The sequence below is a fragment of the Xyrauchen texanus genome, chromosome 4, assembly GCF_025860055.1.
Source record: "Xyrauchen texanus isolate HMW12.3.18 chromosome 4, RBS_HiC_50CHRs, whole genome shotgun sequence".
NCBI lineage: Eukaryota > Metazoa > Chordata > Actinopteri > Cypriniformes > Catostomidae > Xyrauchen > Xyrauchen texanus.
The window spans coordinates 21,300,850-21,317,154 of NC_068279.1; the positions used below are offsets into that span (position 1 = coordinate 21,300,850).

At 37.1% G+C, this 16,305-nt stretch overlaps 1 protein-coding gene across 3 annotated transcripts in view; it reads left to right on the forward strand.

Moving 5' to 3' along the window:
• LOC127642899 (zinc finger ZZ-type and EF-hand domain-containing protein 1-like) overlaps window positions 1-13,858 on the forward strand; it is a 65,977-nt gene extending 52,119 nt beyond the window's left edge. For all 3 annotated transcript variants that reach the window (XM_052125336.1, XM_052125337.1, XM_052125338.1), the window contains exons 53-54: window positions 7,238-7,309; window positions 11,289-13,858. In XM_052125336.1, coding sequence (XP_051981296.1) covers window positions 7,238-7,309; window positions 11,289-11,369 — 153 coding nt within the window. In that variant the 3' untranslated portion in view covers window positions 11,370-13,858. The remainder of the gene's footprint in view (window positions 1-7,237; window positions 7,310-11,288) is intronic.
• The last annotated feature ends 2,447 nt before the right edge of the window (window positions 13,859-16,305 follow it).

The following is a 16,305-nucleotide window of genomic DNA, read 5'->3' on the forward strand; positions in this document are numbered from 1 at the left end:
CGATCGTGCCTAGATTTGGGGACTATCTTTTATGCAGCATGTACTCAATCACACATACACTGCTCCTCTAATGAAATGAGTGCTTTCTCAGCCCTTGAAGCATGACAGAATAGCCTATGGATGGTGAGTTGTTGGCAATTCTAAGTATTCACAAATTTAAACTTTCAGACATGATGTAATTGAGATGAATATGCTGGTATGTTTTTAAAAATGTGTAAGAATTACATGTGTATGAATATTAATTTGGCCATTTTCTGAGTCGTTTTGGTAGTTATTCCGACTCGTTGCACAGTGAACAGGAAGAGGATATAGAGGCTGCTAACAGGTATAAAAGCTAATTAAACAACAAATAAACATGCAAATACGTGATGCATGACGCAAGTTGTGACAATCAGATGGTGTGGAGTGATATAGACTGTTTGAGCAATCATGAGCGCTTTTTGCTTTACTCTCTGTAACATGAGTGCTCTCTGTGTCAATCAAAGTGCACTCTTCAGGTGCTCTCAATATCTCATCATCAGTCACTTAATTTAAATCAAATTAATGTTGGTCACAATACCACCAATAATAAATATTTTTAACTATTAAAATTAATAAACTGTTTAACCTTCAATAACGACAACACATCTTCATGCATTTGCTTAATAATTAGTGATTTGTGTTACAGCAAAACTCAAAGACAGTAAACAGACCATAGATATTAATGATTTCTCACTGGAGCAATTTTAGAGCTTATGAATATATCGTTCTTTTTTTTTTATGTATCTCTGTGGTGTGTGATGCTTTCATGGTTTTAACTGGTTGTCAGTATGTCACAATGGCATTTTGATATTGACAACAGAACTATTAATAACTGTTTCATTATTGTTGAACTTGGGCCTGTTCAAGTGTAACTGTTTACGCCACTTAAGTGGAATTGCAAAATTTTGAATTAGTTTTTATAGAATACATTTTTTGTTGTGACTAATCAAGTCAAGATGTATACACCATTTGTAAGTGTATGTAAGATTTCTATTCATCCATACAGAACTCTGTGATTTACTTTTATACCTGAATATTAAAGTTAAAATAAGCTATTACACCATTAAGTAGAAGTTGATTTTTTTTATTTGAGTTTTATAAAAATGCTAGCTGCATTAAAACTGATTAAGCAATAGCATCTTTTAATTACTTTATTTACTTGGTTATTTTTGTAAACAAACCAAAAAACAGTCTGCAGCTCTATTTAGGCAAATACAAGTATCGGATCAGGACTCGGTATTGGCAGATATTTCATATTTAAATATCGGATCGGTATCGGGGGCCAAAAAAGCTGATAGGGACATTATTGTTGCAGACTTTATTGTTGGGAACTGTGTCAATGATTTTATAATGATTATATCTTAAATGTGCAGTATAGGCTATATTGATTTGTATAGCACTGTGGAAAACTAATCACTGAATAGCATTAAAAGGTTATTTTACCCAAAAAGGAAAAATATCTCATAATTTACACACCTTCATGCCATGCCAGATGTGTATGACTTTCTTTCACCTGCTGAACTCAAATGAAGATTTTTAGAAGAATATATCAGCAAATTACAGCAATTTTTTTCCATACAATGCAAGTAAATGGGTGCAAAAAACAATTCTTTGAAGCTAAAAAAAAAAAATCACATAAGTCAACATAAAAGTAATCCATAAGACTCCATTGGTTAAATCAATGACTTCAGAAGCTATAGGGTATGGGTGAGAAACGGATCACATTTCACATGTTTTTGGTGATTCACATCCTTCGTGCATATCGCACCCTACTGGGCAGGGAGGAGAATATCTAGCAAAAAGTTACAAGTTTTGACCTGTTGCTCATCCACACCTGTCATTATTGTGTCTGAAGATATGGATTAAAACACTGGAGTCGTATAGATTACTTTGTTGATGCCTTTATGTGGATTTTGGAGCTTCTAAATTTTGGCACCCATTCACTTGCATTGTATGGGCCTACAGAGCTGAAATATTCTCCTAAAAATCATAATTTGTGTACTGTAGAAGAAAGTAAGTCATACACATCTGGGATGGCATCAGGGTGAGTAAATGAGAGAATTTTAATTTTTGAGTGAATTATCCCTTTAAGCATTTGTTTCATTATATTTTGTGTCAGGTTTCATTCAATGTAAAATGCATCAGGGTCTGTGTTTGTATGAGTGTCTGTGATGGGAGCACTGCTATCATTGTGGCCTATTTTATAGTTTTTGTGAACATGTTGTATGTATATCTGAGTGTGTGGTAGAGAAAGGCAGAAAAAGGGAGACTAGAGGGCACTAAGGGTGCTTTCACACTTGGTTCGATTGCGTGGACCGAACCAGAGTTCGTTTCCTCTCCCTGCCCCCGCTGGTCTGTTCACATCAGCATTTTTGGGTCCGAACCACGGTCCGGTTACGTCATCAACGTGAGTAAATCAGCAGCTGCTTACCACTTTATAGGTAACAACTTGAGAAGACGTCACTGTGTTAAGTGAAGTATTAAAGTTTGTCTCTTTGCTATGAAAATTTGCCATGCACAGAACAACACTTGTATTTGTCTCCACTGAATGTGCAACGATGTGATGAATATTAGTTTTTGTCTGTCATGAGCCTGCGTATGCGTTGCAAGAGATGTGAAAAATGTGAACTGCTCTCTGAAGGTGGTGTATTTGTACACAAGCAGGTAGGAGAAATGCATTAAACCATAATAATTGCGATCAGGAGCCTGTAAAGATGTAAATTAACGTCATCACAAGCAGTTCACTTCCGCCATTTTGTACGATTGTGTTCACATAAGCAGCGAACCATACAGGATTTCACATGAACCGTTCCCCAGATCACTTTTTTAAGCAGACCCGGATGTGGCTCTCAAGTGTGCACCCGAGTTCGGAAAACAGCGTTCACATTATCCAACGAACCGAACTTTGACATCAATCGATCGCGGGTGCGCACCAAAAGTGCTGGTGTGAAAGCACCCTAAAGGTACGTACACACTGCCAGCGACATCGTTGGCGCTAGATGTGGGCGTGTCCAGCGACGGGACAAAGTTGAGAAAAGTTCAACTTTGGAGCGACTAACGGAAGCAACAGCCAATAGGAGAGACGACGGGAGAGCTCACGTGATCCTTCTCTCTCTCTCAGCTCCTGCAGTAACAGAAAGATGGATGAAAGGCTAATTGTTGCTGTTAGAAATTTTCCAGTGTTCTATGATATGTCTCTTCCCACGTACAAGGACATTTTTAAGAAAAATACTGCGTGGAAATGTGTATCTGAGATCGCTGGGATTTTATGGACCCAGACAGACCGGCATTTGCATTTTCGCCGCAGATAAACAGCCGCTCTGGCAAACAGCACGCCTGGTTTCTCATTCATCTTTGATATAAATAATTTTATGTACTGATTCCATTTATATTTAGTCTTTTCCCTCCAAAATGTTTGTTTTTGTGGCAAGAAAAGAGATTCGCTGTCAACAGCAATGGAATGACATCCGTGAATGTCATTTATATACGTTACTAGGCAACCAGTAGTGGGAACACCCACTAGCGACTTCACCGCCAGCCACTGGCGACCTGCAGCGACAAAGTCGCTGGCAGTGTGTACGCACCTTAACACACCTCCTTGGTAAAGTTCAAAGTAGGTCAAATGTTTCTCAAGAACACAGTATAATCAGACACTTCATTCTGAGAGAGAAACCCAAGATAAACATGTACAGTGCATACTATATATAGAGTAATATCAGAAAAAAAACTTCATGATTCATGGCTGAGAGAATGGCTGCTCTGTCTCACTGTCAGCCTGTGAAAGGGAGGAAAATATTTATGACAATACGGAGTCATAATCCTTATACAGCCCAGTTGGACAAGAATGTGAAGTGGGTTGTGTGTGAGTTTGAATGGGATGTTTAAGTGAGCATTAGTCTGGAGAAGTGACAGGAAAATGGATGAAGTGAGTATTCTCTGAGAGTGTTGAGTGGTTACACCAATAGGCTCTCAGCACTGTTGAGGCTCATTATAAAGGGGCTGTCAGGCTCAATCCCTCGCAGCAACCACCGCATTTCTCAGAGCTGACCATAAATATTTCAGGCCATTTGCTTGCAGCCAGATGAGTGGTCCATTTTCTTTTTTATTATTATAATATTTATTTATTTTTTTTAGACCAGTGTCAGAAATTAACTTTTATATTAAAGGGCAATATTAGCCCCCTGTAATAAGTTTAAATGGATAGTTGAAACCCTTATGAACTGCTTCTGTGCAATGCTAAAGGAGATGTTTGGCAAAATGTTAGTCACAGTCACCATTAACTTTCATTGCATACAAGTTTGGAACAACTTAGGGCAAAGTTTCATTTTGGGGTGAACAATTTTAAGGATCATTTTTGTAAAAAAAATTCTAACTATATAAAAACAGCATGATATCCATGTGTGTCAAATATTTCAATTTAATTTCAACTCATTGAAATAAATTCTCAATCTATACAATTGTCAGTTTTTACAAAAAAATCATTGTATGGTAACATTAAAGTCAACACAAAATTAAGTGATGCACTCAAATACAAAACACAATAATTGCTTTGCTAGAATACATCGCAGTAGTTGGCCGGTCACTATTTTAGATTACACAGTGTTTTGTACAAGCTTAGTGTTGGTGTCAAAGCTGATTTTAAAATAAAATCAACCAATAAAATAAAATCAACATCTACACATTTTTGTAGGGCTGGGTATTGGCATTGATTTTCCAATTTAATTTAATTATATTCCAATTTTTATTTGATTAAATATCAATTCATTTGGGAATATTTCAGTTACAGTGTCAACCAGCGTATTTCATTAATTACATATTGCCTGATCTCTGCACTGCATAATGTGCATTGTGACTGAAACGTATTTCCAAATATTTGGGCTGTTAAGTTTACATAAGGTGTCTTAGGAGAGTTAAGCCTGCTCAAAATTCTGCATAAAGATGCAAAAACCAGACTAAATTAAGCCTGCTCTGACCCACCTCAGCCCGTAGAATCAAAGGCTTTAATTCTATGTAAATGAAAAATGCAGCATCAGTGCAGCTTTAAACTCTGTTTTTGTAATGATAGAGCATATATTTAATAATTTAGTTTCATATTTAAAAGTATAACTTAATATTTTAATTAATTTCTTGTTTCTGTTTTCATAATTTTATATGTAAAACATTAATCTCATGACATTATTTATGCGGTTGTTATTGCTGTGTAAATAAATGCATTTATGACAGCTCTGAGCAACATTAAACAGTCGTGCCACTTTATCCCACTTTAGATGCAGCATTCTGTGCCACCTTTGCTGTGTTAAAATGGCTATTGACTACAAAACTAATATAATGCAACCATACAGAGATGACGGCATTTCTCTAGATTTGGACTTGGAACTTATTAAATAAAACTGTAATCAATTACTTCATGCCATTTAAATAGAACAAGGGACAAGACAAGTTTTTTTCTTTCTTTTTTTCTTCTTTTTTTTTAACATATCCAGTTTAATTAATTTATTAATATTATTACTAAGTTAATTATAGACTTTGGTTATATTTATATTTTGTATTTCTCATATCTGATTACAATAGCCTACTGTATCTAATCATCCCGCACATTTTTGCCCTGAACCCCCAACCCTGTTAGCTATATGTTTAACAACTCTTGCTCCTGAGACAGTGAATAAAGATATTTGAAAGCTAAAAGCTATTATGATGTTTGCTCTCATACTCATACTAACCCCATAACTACATTAGCCTCAGAATATTATAAAATAACAAATGTTAACTAACAGATGAATTCTCTGTTGCAACATTTTTGCCCCCCACATTTAAAAATTCTATGGAGCAATTTTGTTGCTTTCTCTGGCACCACTAAATTATTAGAGGATAGAGACTATTTATTTCCATCAGAGTTTTATGTGTGCTCTACAGTTAGAGTCGGAAATTGAAAAGAAAAATAGATAGGAGAGACGGAAAGAAGAAAAACAGACAAGATGTTCATACAAGTTCTCTCTTCCTCTCCTAGAGTGTTGTAACACTCATATGCAAGGGTTGAGGAAAAACCCCTCCTTCACAAAGGAAGTGATTTAGAATGTGTCCTGACAAGACAAAAACAAGGCTTTCATAAGGATACAGCCTCTCCACAACCTTTAGTAAGTTCAGTCATGAAGTGTTTTGAGATGTCTAGATGCGGTTCAGTCTAACAGTGGAGTGCAATCTGACTGGCTTGCCCAAAGCCACTGATTGACAGCACTCGATTAAAAACTCCTCCCGCATTTAAATCATCAGGGCTGAGCTCTCAGTAAGGGGGCTATGCTTGTTTGACAAGGCACACGAGGTTGAACAGGATATTGGGATGGATGGTTCTTATTTTATCTGCCATATATGGTCAGGTTTTTTTAGTCACCTTAAGATTAAAAGTAACAATTATCTGCTTAAATGTGGAAAAATATAAACAATGTGGTTCTATGGCACTATCAAAACATTGCTCTGTTTGAGTGGCCCGACATGACAACTGCTCATCTAATGGTATGAATTGGGGCGGGACTACTTTGGCTTAAAAATGGCAGACTAGATTTGCGAAAGGGGTGGTAGGAGTGTTTATAAACTTGGAAATGTATAACTATTTTTAGCTCATTAGCGGCACAATTGCATTTGCATTTACCCTCTACAGCTTTAAGACAAATTAAACAGGTTTGTACTTGCAGCCTCCTGCCTTTTACTAATGCTTTTATAGCAGGCAGTGTTACCCAAACTTCCTGATTACTACTTGTTCAGTTTACTGAATTCAGTAATTTAGTAATGGTCACTTTAACATGCTTAGGCAAATTCTTGCCATTAGGTGCATGACTGTGTACAAGCACATAATGCACATTATATCCTGTTCCTATACTACCTAGAATAGTGCAACTACTCTCACCTCAGGAAAGTGGTTTGAGCAGAAATTACATAGCAGAAGCAGAGGTAATTTAGATGGTGTCTGGTTTGATTCACAGTCTTGTCATCTACAGCATGGGGCTGATCCAAATCCCAGCTCATGGTGAGCAACAGGAGCGTAACTGGCCTTGAACTGAATTATGTCTCGAAACGGCATCTTGTCAGTGCTATAGAAAAGTTCAGCATTTTGTAAAGCTTGTTGTCCATGTCGATGACCTTTAAAAATGGCCAAATGTGTTAAATGTTTTTTGTTGGTTGAATACTGAAGCTACTATATGTCTTTTCCTTTGTCCATCAGGATCAGGGCATTCTGCAGCAGTACCTTCTTGCTCTCACTACAAATGAACAGCTGGTAGTGCGCACTACACAGGTGAGACAACCTTTGATCAAACCTCTACATAGAGTATATGTTAGTTCTCTTGATATTAGATGATCTATATTAGCTCTCTTCTTAAACCTAGTGCCTTATTGCCTACTTGGGGAGCTGCCTTCTAAGGCAGCATCCTAACCATCAAGTAAAGTTATAACCGACTGATTAGGAATGGCATACATTGGCAAAATCTCTACATGCCACATAAATAGCGCTACACACAGAAAACTCAACTCGCAATTTATTTCTATAGCGATTGATGTTACAATGTTGATAAGCTAGTTGCACAATACTCTAAGCACAAAAACACACAGCACAACAAAATATAATTTACTGTGAAAAAAAAAATCTGTATTTTTCAGAATTGAATGAAATATAGGTTTATTTCCAGAAAATAATATATGTGATGCTGTCTTCAAATTGAGTCTTAAACTAGGTATCTTATGATGCAGCATTAATTAGGGCCTTTCCCACTGGCATTTTTAAAACCTCTTTTAGGTAATTTTGCCCAGGACTAGTACTTTTCATCACTTTTGCATCTAAGGAACTATAGTTCCTCAAAGCCGTTTTAGGGGACCTACTCCAGGGTAGGTACATTTCGGGCTATTGGGACTGTGGCACACTGGGATGAGCTGTAGCCTGTTATTGGTCAAAAACCTGACACACAATGCATGGAGAACAGAGAGTCCACAGCTGCCATTAGTAAACAAACCCATTTCACATGTCTGTATGTGTGTGCACACTACTTCATCAGGAGACACGCTTTGAGTTTTCATCGTGTAACAGTTTAATGGAAAGGAGGAGGCGAGAACTGGCTTGGCAATATGAATTATATTTTAATTATAAACTTAAACAAAAGACAACAACACACACATGACGGACATGTCCGTAAACAATCTCTCTCTCCCGCTCCATCCTCTGCAGTCAGCCTTTATCCCTCTCGGAGGCTTGATTAGCCTGATAAGGGACCGGTTGTGCAGAATCACGACCCGGCCCCGCCTCCACCCTGCCACACATCACATCTGTACTGTTTGTACTGTGTGACAATACAGAAACTAAAGTGATTTCTGGATTAATGAGTAATTTGATCTTGAAATTTAAGAACAGTTTGGAAATTATTCCAAGAAAATTGTTCTGAGAACATAATAACCCATATATATCACATTTTTGAAATACAGATAACTAACCAGGTAGTCTTTCTACAAAAAAAGGCATTATGAATAAATATACCTGACTATAAATCAAAGAATAGAAAAAGAAGGCTAATCGACTTCACTACAAAGGGTTGTACAGTTTGTGTTGAACCTTATTACCGCATGAAAAACAACATCCGACATATGAAGACAATGCATTCATACATTCAAGAGCTAATGCTTTCATGTACAAATGAGTACATATATGCCAGAAGTCACAAAGGGTTTTCAGTAGTGTCGGTTGACCACTCATAGTGAGATGTGTCTCTGCTTCGTGCATTAACTTGCGCCACAAAGCTACTAATTCTCAGGAAAATATGCCACAGTTTTTAGTGTAAAGGTGAATATTTTTAAAATGTAAAGGCCTAATAGATGACTGCATCAAATGTCCCAACATACACCTATCAGCCACAACATTAAAACCACCTGACTAATATTGTGTATGTCCTCCTCGTGCCGCCAAAACAGTGCCAGCCCATTCTGAGATTTTCTTCTCACCACAATTGTACAGAACCTTTATCTGAGTTACCATACATTTTGTCCATTCAAACCAGTCTGGCCATTCTCTGTTGATCTCTTTCTCATCAAAAAGGCATTTCCATCCACAGAACTGCCGCTCACTGGATGTTTTTGGATGCCGCTCACCAGACCTTCTGACACCAACAACCATGCCACGGTCCAAATCACGGAGATCACATTTTTTTCACCATTCTGATGGTTGATGTGAACATAAACTGAAGCTCTTTACCCGTATCTGCATGATTTTCTGCACTGCTGCCACACAATTTGATGATTAGATAATTACAAGGATGATTGTTGGTTCCAGACGGGCTGGTTTTAGTATTTCTATAACTGCTGATCTCCTGGGATTGTCACACACATCTCTTGAATTTACTCCGAATGATGCCAAAAACAAAATACATCCAGTGAGCAGCAGTTTAGTGGACTGAAATGCTTTGTTGATGAGAGATGTCAGCAGAGAATGACCAGACTGGTCTGAACTGACGAAGTCTACAGTAACTCAGATAACCGCTCTGCACAATTGTGACTAGAAGAATCAAGTCTCAGAATGTTATTTTGAGATGCTGGTTGGCATTGTTTTGACGGCATGACGGGGACCTACACTATATTAGACAGGTGGTTTTAATGTTGTGGCTGATCGGTGTATGTTTATGAGTGATAATGACTCTGAACGATCCTGTCATTTATAATGATGTTTAAAGTCTAAGTTTGTTTTCACAGAAAGTAATTCTCTCTTTTCTCCATGAGTCTTCTAAAATAAAGTGGGATCAACCTTTGTTCATGTCAGTTATGGATAATGGGATTCGTGGCAAAATTGCCATGGTTATTCTACACGGTAACTCTAACCAAATATTATTATAACACAAAGCAACAAATGTATCTGTGAAACAAACGTGAACATGAGAAAGGATATTGATAAAAACACGTGCTGATTGCGTGAAATGGAATAAAGAGCAGGCCCACTCAGTATCAGTAGTAGAGTTTTGTGAATAAAGCGCAATCTATGACCCTGCTTACAAACTTTATTGGATGATCCGATCACACGTGGTCAGGCAAGATATATCGCTGTTTACACCTGGTCGCTTAAATGCATCTCCTGTGACCACCCGTGTTCTGATTTCAAGGGTAGGGTTTCTTCTTTCATGATGAAATGCATCAAACCGCCAGATTCAGTTGAAATGTAATCTTTTGCCCTGAAAACAATCTCAAAAGTGGCACAACTATTGAGTGAATTTCCTCCGTGGCACTTGGTATGGTTAGTTTGAGAATCCCAACAAGCCTGACACAGCAACAGTGGTTCAACCAATAGCGTGTGTTTGGGGTGGGACTGTCTGTTTGTCCAACCACGGAAGTTGGTGGAGGGGTATTTTTGGGAAACCTGTTTAAAAAGCAATAATTATTTTTTGCAATTCCATTTGATTTACACTAATGGCACCGAAAGTACAGACATGCACTTTACAAAATGAAAATCAGTGGTCTGTTAGATATGCAGAACACCGTAAATGAAGGGAGTTCGAATTCTGTTGAAATCTGTGGAACTTTTGAACTAAAGTGACACAGAATCCATGTGGGCCTATTAATGAGTTCTGCCCTGTACCATCATTTTGCTTCAAAACCTTAATACAGTATGTGTTATGGTGAGTATGTTTGTGTGTGGGCTGTGGGTAACTCTATTTAGTCATTAACCACATTATCCCACATTATCCTGTTCATCTCTGGTAGAGGGGAGGGTAAAGGGCCATATTTTGTTGTGTAGGATGGGATTAATGCTCTCTATTTATCCAAATCACCATTTTAGCTTAAAAAAAAAAAAAAAAAAAGCATTCTGCATGTAATACAAAAGGTTTTATTTAGTTTTATTTTGAGGTAAGATGTTTTGTGTTTCACCAACATAATTGTGTTTTTGTGTTTATGAGCCAAAAAAGTTTTTAAATGGGCATAACAGCCATATTTGAAGTGTGATAATTGTGTGAGTGTGCATGCGTGCATGCATGTGGTGTGTGGGTGTTTTGCCAAGCTTTGAGGGCCACAGGTGTGTGAAACAGTTTGATAAATTGCCCACAATGTTGTGCCTAATGGTTTGCCTCTCACTCTCTCTTACTCCCTCCACTTTCCTCTCTTTCTCTTTCTCTCTCTCTCTCTCTCTCTCTCTCTCTCTCTCTCTCTCTCTCTTTTTCTATCTTTGTGTTCCTATGTATCTTACCCTCTTTTTCCTGCTGTACTCATTTACTTTTCTTTATATTTTTCTCCTGTTTTATGCCCAGGCTCTGAAGAACATTGCAGCCATCAGCCTGGCCATTAATTACCCAAATAAATCCACCAAGCAGCTCACCCTGACCCCTTGAAAGCGGGATGAAAGTGAGAGGCAGATGAGGAAAGGGAAGCCTGCTAGAGGCCCTCAGGAACAGCCTTCTGTGGTTGATGTTTGCAGTGGGAGAGCTTCACATATTGTCTTCCTGAAAACCCACCCCTAAATCGTAAAGCGAGAGGCACAGTAACGTCTCCTGTCATTTTGGTACCAACTACGTATACCATGGGACTCTTTCCAAATCAAATCAAATAATTAGACAAGGCTTTCTAATTGCTTTCTCCTGCCTCTGTTAAGTTACCTTCTGTTGCAGCTAACTTCTGGTCAGCAGAAGGAAGGAAGAAATAAAGCTGGAGGATGTTTTTGAGCTCACCTTACCCGTTTTACCTCAGCTGTAACAATGTGAGCAATTTAGTGAGGTGTGCCAAATTTTCTGCTGCTCATCTGTAAGCTGTTTCATGTTTCCCTCTCCAGTTCATTTTCTTTTTTGGAAAAGCCATGGTGGGTACGACAATCGATCAAAGTGAAAGCAGGTCACCTCTCCTCGACTCAAACTTTCAAACATCTCTCCCTGGACACACCGCCTAAATATACAAAGCTGCCAAGGCAGTGTCATCCATCAAGAGTGGCCCGAGACTTCAAGCAAGAATGAAGCAACATATACTACTCACAACATGTCGATATCTATCCAAACCACGGGGCCTTCACTCTCTCTGTTTACCCTCTGTGGGCTGATTGTAGCCTATTGAGCTGATGTGAATGTTGAGTCATTTTATTAAAGGGGTTATTCACCCAAAAATTAACATTCTGTAATTTACTCATTCTTATGTTTTTACAAACCATATGGATTTTGTCCTTCCTTGTAGCACAAAAGGAAGTGTTAGGGAGAATGCCTAATAATTCCTTTTGTGTTATATGGAAGATACAAAATCCATATGGGATGAGGATCCATGAGGGTGAGTAAATAATGTAAACTATCCATTTAAGTTAGATTGTTATGAGGAAATGTAGAGCACCACGTCCAGCAATTCCACTATGTTGTGCTGCATGCAACACAGTCTTGATGTCCATGTCGATGATAAACCACAATGTCCTTGACTGAAGCAGTTTCACATTTCAGTGGAATTACTGGTTGGTGATTTATACATGTACAATGCAATTTAATCTGGTTGACAGAGAGGGTCTGTAGTGTTTAATAACTTGATTGAAATAGAATTGGACCTGAATGGGCTTAAAATGAGTTAAGGGAAAGTATGAAGGTGCAGAACTTGATAATCAAACTTTATCCACTGAAACGGTTTCCTTCTTAGTGATAGGTAGACATGCACTAGTGGTGACATGGATGCAGTTATGGAACTTTTGATGCTTTAAAACACATTATTTATTATGATTACATGGATGTTTTTGGGTAGATCTTGAGTGAAACGTATGATTGACTCATAGACAGATTTGTTGCCATTTTGCAGATCAGGGAAAGACTTTTCTTAGTTCTAATCAATGTTAATGTATTAATAGTATATTTTATTATTTCTTTTTTTTTCTGGTTTGTAGCCAATGCATAATTTGTTTTTTTTTTAATATTGTAAAAGTAATTTATGATTTTCATTTCTTGATGGGTCATTCAGGTCTGTGACAATTTTTTCAATTTCACTTTATTGTAGTGGGTTAAAGATTGAGAGAGATGGGTATTTATGCCAAAGAACCTATTATTGTTTAAAAAAAGAAGCATCTAACACAAAGAAATGTATATTTATCTTCCAGAACAGCTGGTATGTGGGGTCTTATATTGGGGTGGTTGATGGTGGTGGTGTTATCAAGATGAACTAGATTTGACTTTCTGATTGAAGAGATGGGCTCCAGCTATGGATACGGTTCTTTTAGTCCTCAATGTTTTAGTTTACACACACACACAAAAAAAAAGCACTTGTATGGAGCACTGGCTACTTTTGGTGTCCCTGCTCAGCCTCAGTTTGTGTGGGTTTCACAATGTTTGCCAGGAAGACTTCCTGTCTCTCTAAAGCCTCAGATATTAACAAACTATGTGCCTAAGTTTGAAATGAAGCAATCTTAATTTAATCTTCATATCATTGTAAAGGACGTCTCTTTAAATATGTTTTAAAAAAGGATTCTGTAGTTTAGTGAGCATATTCTGTCTGTTTTCTTTTTATGAATGTCTTTTCTGTTTCAGAGTTCATGACTTCAATTGATTGCGTTGAATCTGACACACACACATATCTATCTATCTATCTATCTATCTGTCTATCTATCTCATATATATATATATATATATATATATATATATATATATATATATATATATATATATATATATAGCTGTGAATATTGATAATTACATAAATAACTGATGGGAAAACCTTTCATATCAAACCTCCACATTAAAGAATTATCAGAATATTTTACTACATTGTTGTAAGTTTACACTTGATCCTTTTGAATTTATTTGCCATGTAACAACAGAACTGCTTTGGGTTGATTGTTGAATTGTTTTTAATAAAAAAAAAAGCAAGCCATGCTAATTGTTTTTTCTGGGGGTTTCACTGAGTTTTTATTAATTTGTGTTAAGTCAATTAGAACTCAAAACCTGAACAATTTTTTTAAATTTTTTTTAAGTTAATTTCTTTAAAAATTACAGTTCATTAGAAGAACATTCTATGCCAAATTTATCTATTGGCTACTCAAGCTGTGCAGCTTCTTATACTGCCTTCTAATTCCTTATTTTACCTCTATTAATTAATTTTAAAGTTATTCAAAATTAGACATTGTAACCCTCTTAAACCTTTAAAGTTGAAATACTAAAAGATAACTTCCAGGCCATTTAAACTTGCTTAAAGTTGTTTTACTAATATTGATATTGTACTTGAGTCTTTGACCTTCAAAATCAATGGCATCCAAATCCATATTACTTATGTAGCTGTCAAACTAAATTTATAAAATTGAGTTTGTATCTACACATAGCCTAGATACTAAGACATTTGCACTTGTCCTATTCTTTACTTTGTTTAATTTTCCCTTGGCTAAAAGGAAATATTTATCTAAAGCTCCCTTAAATTTATAGCCTGGAGCCATGAAATGTGGTGTGTAACTAGAAGCTACATTATATTACACAATCTAACTTTACCAAACTCAATAAAATGTAACACTTGAAGGTCTAAGCATCCAGCCAACATAACGTTTTAAACTCTCCTTTCCCATGCCCATTTGAACAGTAACACAACATCCCAAGTGTCCTGCTTCCATTAATTACAGAGACTACAAATATCTTACTCGAGATGTCACTTCTACATTACCGGTTTGTGTTTTGACTTGGCAAACACATCGGCCCTCCCTTTAGTACTACAGTCCCACCTATGTCAGCATTTTCTTCCCTCCTAGAATGATAACCATCTGTTGTTTTTTATTGTATGCCTAAATATAGTCTCTCTTTCAAACGCACATGCACAGTTGTCCCATGATAGAGCCACACCCTGCCTTTTGAATTATAAAAAGTCCTCCTGCTCAATATAAAGATTAAATGTACCTCTTAATAGGGTTGCACACATGTGAAAAAAATTATAATAATTATATACATATATATATATATATATATATATATATATATATATATATATGTATTATGTATTCAACACATCCCAAACAAGCTGAGAACTGTGCTCCTAAATGACTTTATTGCTGTTTTATAGCAAATCAAAGACAAAGGATGCAACCTCTGCAAAAACAAACATTGTAAATAGTACATTTTGATGCAACATGAGCAGACCTAAATGGAATGCTGTAATTGACACTTTTTCTTTCTTACAAGTTAATTGCAGCAGCTGTAATTGTGACTTATTATTTATTCAATTAATTTAGCATCCCTACCTTATAGAACGCAACTCTTTCTATCACCACATATACGAGCACATTCTCTCTGTCTCCCTCGCTTTCTCTCCATTCACAGAAAACAGACATGACATGCCATTGAAGATTGGGGAAGATTGGGGTATGCTGGGGTGTGCCGAAAAACGTTGATGATTCAGTGGCGCTCTGAGCTGTAACATCCCCCACATTCCCTGTGACTCAGCTCTCCCTCACACCCCCCACCCATCCGCTCCTCTCCTCAGCAACGGCTCCCTGCCTTCCTACGGGGCTGGACAGCACCAATAAGACACTACAACTGCGACTGCAGAGGGGGTTGGTGATGAAGTCATCCGTCTGGGACGTGATACAGTGGGTTTAATGAAGTATAAATAGCCCATGACACCAGTATGGCGCGAAACCCGTTCTTTACACCTACACCTCAAATATGGAGAAAGGGAGAAAAAAGGAGGAAAGTGTAAAATGGAGCAAGTGACGATGTGCAGATGATATCCTTGTGAGAGGGGGTGGATAGCTGAAGATGACTGAATTAATGGGGTTTTCAAAGCAGATGACGTACGTATTCGCTGCCATGTTGTGCTGGATAAGTGGTTGGACTCCGGATTAACGGCACGTGTATAGTAGAAGCAGTAAAAGTGTCATTTTTCTGATGTTAAAATACTATTCCCGCTTAATATGCAGACACTACTATAAGTAAACTATTCATAGGCTGATTCCTTCAAAAAGCGTTAACACTGTGGAGCAATATTTTTATTTATTATTATTTTATTTTTATTTTTTTGTGTGTGCACCCAACCAACCCAACATGGCATCATGGGCTAAACCAATGGTGAAAATTTGGGGTGGGAATATCTGTCCAACTAATGAGGGAAGTGTCTGAGAAACCTGTTTGAAGACTGCTGCAATTTTTTGCAATTATATTTGATGATGCTCCGTTTTGCAAAAAATACTCACCTTACTTTTAAAGGAATATTTTACACAAAAATTCAATAGATGTATTCATTTACTAAAGCACATGTCTTTCCAAACCCAAATTACTTCTTTCTTCTGATCAAACCTAATCATAAATATAGTCCATAAACAGCAATGAACTCCAA